General features: G+C 35.1%; 2 protein-coding genes and 1 pseudogene across 2 annotated transcripts; 2 read left to right on the top strand and 1 right to left on the bottom strand.

Moving 5' to 3' along the window:
• On the top strand, positions 1 to 1,143 carry LOC107961244 (transcription factor RAX2-like). Its single transcript, NM_001327710.1, has 3 exons — positions 1 to 136; positions 217 to 346; positions 507 to 1,143. The coding sequence occupies exons 1-3, from the start codon at positions 1 to 3 to the stop codon at positions 1,141 to 1,143; spliced, it is 903 nt and encodes a 300-aa protein (NP_001314639.1).
• Positions 1,144 to 3,136: 1,993 nt separating this feature from the next.
• LOC107957651 (lactoylglutathione lyase) lies at positions 3,137 to 6,268 on the bottom strand. Its single transcript, XM_016893197.2, has 8 exons — positions 5,900 to 6,268; positions 5,740 to 5,801; positions 5,524 to 5,584; positions 5,281 to 5,360; positions 5,106 to 5,176; positions 4,288 to 4,377; positions 4,048 to 4,175; positions 3,137 to 3,372 (listed from the first exon to the last, which is right to left on the bottom strand). The coding sequence occupies exons 1-7, from the start codon at positions 5,993 to 5,995 to the stop codon at positions 4,075 to 4,077; spliced, it is 561 nt and encodes a 186-aa protein (XP_016748686.2). The 5' UTR covers positions 5,996 to 6,268; the 3' UTR covers positions 3,137 to 3,372; positions 4,048 to 4,074.
• A 720-nt stretch (positions 6,269 to 6,988) lies between these two features.
• LOC107957650 (4-coumarate--CoA ligase-like 7) lies at positions 6,989 to 10,071 on the top strand (annotated as a pseudogene).

Genomic DNA, 10,071 nt, shown 5'->3' with positions numbered 1-10,071 from the left:
ATGGGGAGAGCTCCTTGTTGTGACAAAGCAAATGTGAAGAAAGGGCCATGGTCTCCTGAAGAAGACTCTAAGCTGAAAGATTATATAGAGAAATATGGAACTGGTGGTAATTGGATTGCTCTCCCTCAAAAAGCTGGTATGCATCACATACATACATACATACACTTATATGTCAATCTTCTTGTCTAATTTGTTGTTTTGTCTGTGGAATATCAGGTCTGAAAAGATGTGGGAAGAGTTGCAGATTGAGATGGCTTAATTATCTGAGGCCAAACATTAAACATGGTGAATTCACTGATGACGAAGATAGGATTATCTGTACCCTCTTTGCTAGCATTGGAAGCAGGTTCATCTACACTTTCTTCTTCTTCTTATAAACTTGTCTAGATTCAGGAATCTGATAGTATTTCTTGTGTGCATACATATGTCTGCTTAAGCCTCTTCAAGCAAAGATCAGACTTGTAGTAGTATCAGCATTTCTGATGAAAATTTCTTTTTTATTGCAGATGGTCAATAATAGCTGCTCAGTTACCAGGAAGGACTGATAATGATATCAAGAACTATTGGAACACCAAGCTTAAGAAAAAGCTCCTGGCCATGAATGGTATTCCTTCTCAACCGCAAAGAAAACCACCACCACCACCACCACCACCACCACCATTTTCTCATCAACCTCAACCTGTTTCATCACTATACGAAGACAGCACTGCTTATTATTACACACCTTTTGAACCCATTATGTCATCAGCCCAGTCTGATCTTTTGAACAACACGAACTTGACCAACAATTCTTCTCTCATTCAAACACCAGAAAGCTTGTTCAGTCACATGCAATATCATCCAATGAGAGACAATTTCCTCATGTATGGGGGTGAACCAAGCTGCAGTTCATCTGATGGTAGCTATGGCAAAGAGATGAAACAAGAAGATCATATGGGTTTTCAGGGTTTTGGTGCTTCATTAGACTATGGTACCAACAATGGAGTTAACCAATGGATTGAGAAACAAAGTGGGTATAATGGAGAATGCCCATTAGACTATAACCTTGAAGATGTTAAGAGACTGATTAGCTCTAACAATAACAGCTTCTTCATAGATGAAAATGACACACAAGATAAAGCTATGTACTGCTATTACTACTAGTGATGGAACTGCTTGCAGGAAAGATTTGATGGGGTAAGGCCCAAAGCTGAGGGATTGAAAAGAAAAAAAGAAAAAAGACTTTCAGTTTCTGGGGTAATGTGTACTGAATCTGATGAAATGAAACATATTTTAAAATTTGCCTTTTTTATATGTATTTGATGCATTTCTTTTTGGGAAATGATGATAATTCTTGTTTGTACGGATCCTTCCACTGCAAGAAATCAATGTTCTCATGAAAACAAGAATTTAATCATCATTAAGTGAACAAATGTCAACGTAAACCAAGCTTGCACTGTGGTTCAATCTTTTTCTTTTTCTTTTTTAATGAATTTTGAAGACAATTGGCAGTCATTTACTGGGACTCAAGAAACAACTCGAAAAAAAAAGCCAATTATAGCCCCTTGTAGTCTCTCTGATTGTACTGTTTGTCATTGAAGGTCAACAACTCTGTATGTATATGTGTTCATCATTATCACAGTAAACAATTCAAAAATGTTTTGTTTGATCAAATCTTTTTGATTGGTTTTAAGTATCAGATAGTGTTTTTATTTGATTTCATGAATTTATATCCTGTTCACCTACATACTGATCAAATTGTGGGGTGTCCCATGAACTACGATACCAATACCTTTTTGGCCATGGTGTTACCTTGTAAGCCTAGGCAATGGCAAGCACACATCAACAGCGCCACGTTTTTTTAGGAACAAAATACTTACACGTTATATATCATATTTATTGTCCTAACATGACAATTCATATCTAAAAAAATTGTCCTAACATGAAAATTCATATCTAAAAAAAAATAACGCAAATATATCAACTGAACTCAAAAAAATAAAAAAAAAACTAATAAAAGAATGACATATATAATGTCTAGAAAATGATTAATAATACTTTTTATAAAACCCTCCTAAACCAAAGAATAATAACTTTTTCTCTCTCTACTCCCAAACTCTCATCTACGTTTCCCATGTTGCATCAATCAAAAGTAATAATTAAATCATTAATTAAGACTCAAGTCTTGTTAACAATGACATAATTTACCATGTTTTGTTGACTAAATTTGGTCAAATTTGATGGATAATAACAGAGACAACAACATATCTAGCCAGCCATTATATGTATACATTAAACATTTTCGTGGATTTGTTGCCAGTGACTTACACATACAAGTATAGTTTAAATCCAAATATATTATGCAGGATTTGCCTGTGGAACACACATTCTTCTATGCATGAAAAAAAAAATCATGTGCTTCACTGATAACACATATTTTGTTAAAAATAAATTGGGATGGAAAATGAAATGAAGAAAGATTGAAGTTTATATTAAAAAAAGTGTATGTTTAGAGATTGTAAGGTGAGAACAGAGAGGGAATCCCCATTGGGAAAAGGGAAACAGCTTCTCTCCTCCAAAAATTGCATGATCACAATATCTCTGTCAGAGATCCACCCTTGTTTTCCGATACTCAACTTTCTTTTTAAAATATTCATCAAAACAAAACAGTTTGATTAACACTTCTTTGAAACCCTATTTAAACAAAACTTAAAATCTTGTATAATTAAATTAATCTCAGGAAGATGTAAATCTTCTTTTACCCAAAAAATTTAAGATAATGGAAGGCATTTCTAGGACTGTCTTTTCTTGTGAAGGTCAAAAGAGTTTGGTGCCCCACTCACTCTCTCATCATATCTTCTTTTTCCTTTTATCCAACTTACTCTTGGACAACATTTTTACATCTTTTTTTCTTTCACCAAGTGTCATGTCACTATTTTTTCTTTTACCGGTTGTTTTTTATCTTACTAAAAAATAAACACACAGTCTATCCAAAACTACCGACATTCGGTATCATTATTGTTCAACTCAATATTTGAAGTTCTAATCATTTCATGTAGCTTAAATTATTTTAATTTCTAATTATTTCATATTTTACAACTCAAAATTTCATTTCAACCTCAGACAGATTCAAGTTAATTAAAAAGCCTGGAGAAAATGGAGCAGAGATAAATGATAATGTCCATTACAATGATAACAATCCGCATGACTCTGTTTGAAATATCATAAGAAACACACAACAATACAATATGCTTTAACAAAAACTCCACAGGCCTTTTTTTTTCTTTGGTCTAAAACTCCATATGCCTAATTTCCGTCTTGACTACGACCAATATAGACCATACTCTGAAACCAAGACAATGAGATAAAACCTTCACATGCCATCCTTGTTTCCTGTTCCAAAACACCAAACATCTATCAGTTTGGTTTGCAATGTTCCAAATCGAGAAATGAAAGAAATTAGAACTACCCTTCATTACCGCTCACCATCCCCGTTTCCTCTACTTACATTTACAGAGACTACAAACTTTGAGTTCAAGAAATGGAAACAACAGTGGGGAGGGGAGATAGTAAGGTGAATTGTCATGAGGCCGTGACTGTTGATTTCCCGGTGTGAGATCCTAAAGTCCTCTTTTAACATAAATCTATGTCTACAAGTTGCTGAAATACGTATTCCAGCATATCGAAGAACTCTCTGGATCTGGAAATGTAATCTGATACTAAGGATTCAAACAGTAAAAGAAGGCTCTTGCACTAGGAGTCAGATAGCATTTTACTCCTTTTACTCAAATGAGCAAGTTTGTCTCTTTAGTTAGATCAAAAACCAAACTGGTCGTACAAGGACCAATTTTTAACAGAAGGATCAGTTTGTATTTTAATCTAACATCTAGGGACTAATTTGCTATTTTTTGAGTAAAGAGCGAAGAATGCAATCCAATTCCTAGTACAGGGGCCTCCATGGTACTTTTACCGGATTCAGACATATAACTTTCATTGAGATAAAAAATTCAATCACAAAAGAACCTAGTTTCGATACAAGATTAGCAAAATATAAGCTCAAAAAGCTACCTGAGCAAGCTTCAAGATGTGCTTAACTCAGGAACAACGGCTAATAACATCTCCGATGGTTTTCAAATCAAAGATTTCGATCCAGTAACCATCGGGATCCTTAATGAATGCAATCCCTTTCATCTTGCCTGCAAATACGATTCGATAGATTACGAATATTCCCATACATAAACGGAAATCAAACAATCCACTCAAGCATCATATCATTCATGATAAATATTCTAAGTGAGATTAGCTAACCTGCATCTAATTTCTTGACAAATTCTACTCCCAGGCGTTCAAATCTCTCGCATGCCTTATTCACATCATCCACCGTGATGCCAATATGACCTTAAAAGCACAAAAAAGGAAAAGTTGGCATTACAAAAGTTCACGTAAACAAGATTTTTTTTCAGTAAAAGTATCATTGTATTAGAAGTTGGATTGCATTCTCTACTAAAAAAACAAGCAAATTAGTTCTTGTACGTTAGATCAAAGAGCAAACTGATCCTTTTGTTAAAAAGTTTATCCATTTCTACTGTTAAAAACAAATCCCTGTATGCTGACATGGGGTATAGTGGCACGCCATGCGAAACTGCCTGGTTATACCGTCAACTAGGTCAGATTTTAACAGTGGATGAAAATTTTAACTAAAATGACTATTTTACTCTTTGATTTAATGTATAGCAACTAATTTGCTCATTTTTTTAGTACAGAGGGCAAAATGCAGCCTGATACTTAGTACATGAACCTCCATGGTACTTTAACCAGTTTTCTTCTATGAACTTCAATGTGGAAATGAATCCACCCCAAAGTAGCTATTGGTTTGATCAATTACAGCATATTTTTCAAGATAAACTAGAAGGTTAATCGAAAAGAAACGGTGAAAATTCAAGCTAAACTACGGAATAACAAACATGAAACCAAGCCTTTCCCACTATCATTAGTGAATAAATTCAGTAAATACTAAAAACCACAATTGCGATAACAGCAACATGGGATGGACACCAACATCAAGGTAAATAAAAGCATTTTGGGGTTTATAAAGTTCAACAAAAATGAGACAAACATATTCGTACCAAAGCCACGAGGTTCTGAATTCCCGGTGTGATATCCTTTGAACTCAGGGTCACTTTCAGTACCCCAATTACTGTAACAAACATTAAACTGTTAGACATGCTCGGAGACAAGACCAATGACTTGGTAAACACAAAAGAAGGGTTGGATTTAATAAAAATAATAATGAATTCTTACTGTGTTAATTCAATGGTAGCTGCCCTTCCAAAGGTCCAAACTGTTCTACCGTATGGATCACTTGGAGCTTTGGAAACATCCTACATCAAACCAAATATACATCTAGAATGAACATATCAGCTAAACAGTGACCCGTACAACCGAGAACTGAACACCGAGATGCTACAATACTCCGTTACAAGTGGCGAGCCAATAACTAATACTACAAAATTACTTGAAGCAATATAATTATAAGGATTTTACCTCATAGCCCATAAAGTACAAGGTAAACTTCAATTCTGGAACATCCACTCTCTTAAGCAGCCTAAAGAACAGTAAAATTAGTAGCAGTAAGCTTTAAATTCAACTGGAAAAATGCTAGAAGAAAGCTTTGATTCACTTAATAAATAAACAGCTAATTAATCAAAATAGATAAACAAATAAGAAAAAAATAACCAATAAATTATATAATTAACTTACGACATGCCCAATACACGAGAGTAAAAATCAAGACTGACTTTTGGATCCTTAATTCGATACATCTACAAAAAAGAAAAGAAAAGAAAAGAAGATAATTATTAACATAAATTCCTTTAAAATAAACATAAACCCAAATTTAAAAAAGAACAAAAGAAATTACAGTTTGCTGCATGATGTAGTCTTTGGTAGCTTCATCAGGGGTAGTATGAAGCCCAGGGTTATTGGCAGCTGATTCTTTCAAGTCCGATGATGCCATTGAAAACAACCTGAAATGGGTTGGATCCTACAAAAAAGAAATCCAAACTTTTCGGTTAAATTCCTCAAAGGAAAATGATGTGAGAATTGGGTCTTAATATTAATGGATAAACGTTTGGTTTATGGGGTTTCGAGATATAAGAAAATGGGAGTGAAGAAGGTGAAATGCAGGGTTTTCTAGAGAGGTGAAAGAGAGAGAGACGTGATAAAGCGGCGGAGAATGAAAATGAAGCCATTTTTTCGATAAATAAATAGGAATATTTTATGTTTACCTTTGGAAATTTTAAGAGATGGCAGTGAAGCAGTGGCTAGGCAGAAGAAATCATGGATATTTGGATTATTATCAACACCAATATAAATAATACACATATGTTTATATTTCACAAATAATATTTAAGAATGAATTATTCGGATGAGTCTTACTTCATTGTTATCATATTTTGCTCTTTTTATAATCTAGAAAGATTAATTTATTTATTTTTAATAGAGAAAATAAAATAAAATTTGACTTTTAATATTGGTATTTTATGGTACTTTTATCTTTTGTAATATTTGCTCAAAAGGTTATTAACCCTATAACTATCAAAAGAATAATAATAAAAGGGTTAATATACTATTTGATACTTATATTTAGTTAAAATATTTAATTTAGTATTTGAGTATTTTTTGTCCCAACTTGGTACGTGGCCTCACTTTGGTTTCAACGTTTTGGTACTTGAGTTTTTTTTAAATTCATACTTGAGTTTTCTTTTGTCCTATATAAGTATATAAGTTTAACTTTAATGTTCAATTTGATATTTAAGTTTTACTTTTGTCCCAATTAAGCATTTATATATATTTTAGAGTATACATATGAAATATTTATTGAGCTACGTGATATTGTTTAGTTTAGGTATTAAATTAAATATTGAAATTAAATATAGTTACAGAATGGAATATTAACCGGAGTATGAACAAAATACACCGCTGATCGTCATCCTATCCTTCCAATTACACTGGCAAGTGGCAGCACTACCCAATCATGAACAAAACAGTCTGATTAAATCTTAGCCGCACAACGATTGCAAATAAAAAACTTCGCAGATCCCCCCCCCTTCACCTATATTTTGTCCTTGCCTTCACCTCTTTGACACTCCCAACCTTTCGTTTTCAACCATCTCAAAGAGACCATCATCAAAAGCAAAAAGTTTTAATGGAGAAATCTGGGTATGGAAGAGATGGGATTTTCAGGTCTTTAAGACCACCTTTGCTTCTTCCTAAAGAACCAAACTTATCGATGGTTTCATTTCTATTTAGAAACATCGGTTCTTACCCTGAAAAACCGGCTCTCATCGATTCCGATTCCGATGAAACACTCACTTTCTCTCAGTCCAAATCCACCGTCATCAAGCTCTCCCATGGTTTTCTCAATCTGGGTATTAACAAAAACGACCGTGTCTTGATCTTCGCGCCAAATTCCATCCAGTTCCCTCTTTGTTTCTTCGCTGTTACATCCATAGGCGCCATTGCTACAACCGCTAACCCAATTTATACCATTAATGAACTCTCGAAACAAGTTAAAGATTCAAACCCCAAGCTTGTCGTCACTGTCCCTGAATTGTTTGACAAAGTCAAGGATTTCAACCTTCCCGTCATCTTGCTTGGTCCTAAACGAAACCGACAACCGTTCGACGTTAAAAATGTCCCAAAGATCCTGTCTTTTCACGATCTTCTCGATTTAGCTGGTGATGTAAAAGAGTTTCCTCATGTTTCTGTCAAACAAACCGATATGGCAGCTCTTTTGTACTCTTCAGGCACGACGGGGATCAGTAAAGGTGTCGTTTTGACACATGGGAATTTCATTGCTGCTGCTTTGATGGTCACTATGGATCAAGAAGTAGCTGGGGATATACACCGGGTTTTCTTATGTGTATTGCCTATGTTTCACGTGTTTGGATTAGCTGTTATTGTGTATAGTCAACTACAAAAAGGGAATGCTTTGGTGTCAATGTCAAAGTTTGATTTTGGGTTGCTTTTAAAGAATGTAGAGAAGTATAAAGCAACTCATTTATGGGTTGTGCCTCCTATTGTACTTGCTATGGCTAAACAGAGTATTGTTAAGAAATTTGACCTTTCTTCAGTGAGGAGAAATTGGTTCTGGTGCTGCCCCTTTAGGTAAGGAATTGATGGAGGAATGTGCAAGGAATTTTCCACAAGCTGTGGTTATGCAGGTACAGTGGTTTACTTTTGCCTGCTGATTTATATTCTTCAATCCATATTCATCTTTGGGTCTGGCCTAGCCAATTACTGTGATCGACTTTTGCCTGCTGCTATATATATATATGGTCCGATATAAGCTCACAAATTTGCACCAAATATCAGTTTCCTGTTAATCACTGTGCTGTCCAATCCATATTCATCATTGGGTCTGGCCTATATTCATGTTGCAGGTCATCCATTAACCTCTTGGTATATGTGAAATAGGCTTTTACAGTTTTGGAACTTGTTTCAATTCATGCTTTTTGAGTTTTAGGAATAGGCGTTTAAAGGTATGTGACACTGTGGTTTTCAGGGCTTCGGAATGACCGAAACGTGCGGCGTTGTCTCGATGGAGAATACTTCAGTCGGTGTTCGAAACACTGGTTCAACAGGGATGTTGGTTTCAAACGTCGAAGCCCAAATAGTCTGTACAGAGAGTCTAAAGCCTCTTCCTCCTAAAAAATTAGGCGAAATTTGGGTTCGAGGTCCTAATATGATGCAAGGTAATATCATATATGCTTGTTTTATCATGAGGAAATGAAAGAAATGTGCATAGTCAAGGTGTTTAAAGTGAGCAAATATCTAATTAGCTCTTGGCTGCCATATCTAATTGTGTTAAATAACTAGCTCTATAGGTCAATTATCTCGAGTTTTGTATGTTATATACTGCATCCTCTTTGCATTTTCTGCTGTTCTTTGTGGCACTGCAATTTCGATAACCATTTTCAGGTTACTACAACAATCCACAAGCAACAAAACTCACAATAGATAAGAAAGGTTGGATGCGTACAGGAGATCTTGGATACTTTGACGAGGACGGGAATCTCTATGTCGTCGACAGAATTAAGGAGTTGATCAAGTACAAAGGTTTCCAGGTAACTTACAGACAGGTTCCTCGATCTCAAATAACAGTAATGTTAACACATGTATGCATATACATATGTTGGCAAAATTTCCTAGAATGTAGTTGATGATCTGGTCCATGCTTTCATGCTACTCTAGTAGGTGGTTCAATGCTTTTTATTATATCAATAAATGTTGACATCGAGGGATGGAATCTCCTCAATGACATTAAAGTGATCATAAAAATGCTATATGGTTAGGTTTCGGTTTCCTGACCCGTATATATTGCTAAAATGAAAAAGCCTATCTGCCTATTGCCTATTGATTTTAGGCTTTAATCCCCCCCCCCCCAATTCTGAAAAAGTTAAAACAATTATTGTTCATTCAACACCCAACCAGATTGCACCAGCAGAGCTTGAAGGACTTCTAGTATCTCACCCTGAAATATCGGATGCCGTTGTCATCCCGTAAGTTATACCCGAAAAATTCCCATTTCCGCTCTTTTTCATTATCTTAAATCCGGGAAATACCAATCAAAGCTCTGCCTTGTAAAACAGATACCCTGATGCTGAAGCTGGTGAGGTGCCAATTGCATACGTAGTTCGATCCCCTAACAGTTCGTTAACAGAAGAAGATGTTCAAAAATTTATTGCCGAACAGGTAAGATAGCCGTTTTTGAGTTTATCTTCATCTGATTATTTAATCATTCGCCATAATTTTTCCTAACAGGTTGCGCCTTTCAAAAGAATACGGAGGGTGACATTCATAAACGGTGTCCCAAAATCGGCCTCGGGGAAGATCCTGAGAAGACAACTTATAGAGAAAGTACGAGCCAAAATCTGAGATTCTATGGTTCTGGTTTTTTTTTTTTTTAGCATAACACGAACATGAACAGTGATTGTTAAGTTAAGAACCTGTCCTTGTATCTTTCTTTCTTTCTTTTTTTGCAGCAATCTTATTGTTCTAAAATTACATATATAAAAGTGAATTTGAACA

Source organism: Gossypium hirsutum, chromosome A13 (assembly GCF_007990345.1).
Source record: "Gossypium hirsutum isolate 1008001.06 chromosome A13, Gossypium_hirsutum_v2.1, whole genome shotgun sequence".
NCBI lineage: Eukaryota > Viridiplantae > Streptophyta > Magnoliopsida > Malvales > Malvaceae > Gossypium > Gossypium hirsutum.
This window is presented reverse-complemented; position numbering and strand designations above follow the sequence as displayed.

Bases quoted from the DNA above. Each gene is read 5' to 3' on its own strand.
- LOC107957651 (XM_016893197.2), bottom strand. From the start codon at position 5,995: ATGGCATCATCGGACTTGAAAGAATCAGCTGCCAATAACCCTGGGCTT. The intron at 5,361-5,523 runs GTAAAATCCTTA...GGTTTGATGTAG, and splicing joins TGTACTTTATGGGCTATGAG to GATGTTTCCAAAGCTCCAAG. The intron at 5,177-5,280 runs GTAAGAATTCAT...TGTTTGTTACAG, and splicing joins GCTACCATTGAATTAACACA to TAATTGGGGTACTGAAAGTG.
- LOC107961244 (NM_001327710.1), top strand. From the start codon at position 1: ATGGGGAGAGCTCCTTGTTGTGACAAAGCAAATGTGAAGAAAGGGCCA. The intron at 137-216 runs GTATGCATCACA...GTGGAATATCAG, and splicing joins TGCTCTCCCTCAAAAAGCTG to GTCTGAAAAGATGTGGGAAG. The intron at 347-506 runs GTTCATCTACAC...TTTTTATTGCAG, and splicing joins TTTGCTAGCATTGGAAGCAG to ATGGTCAATAATAGCTGCTC.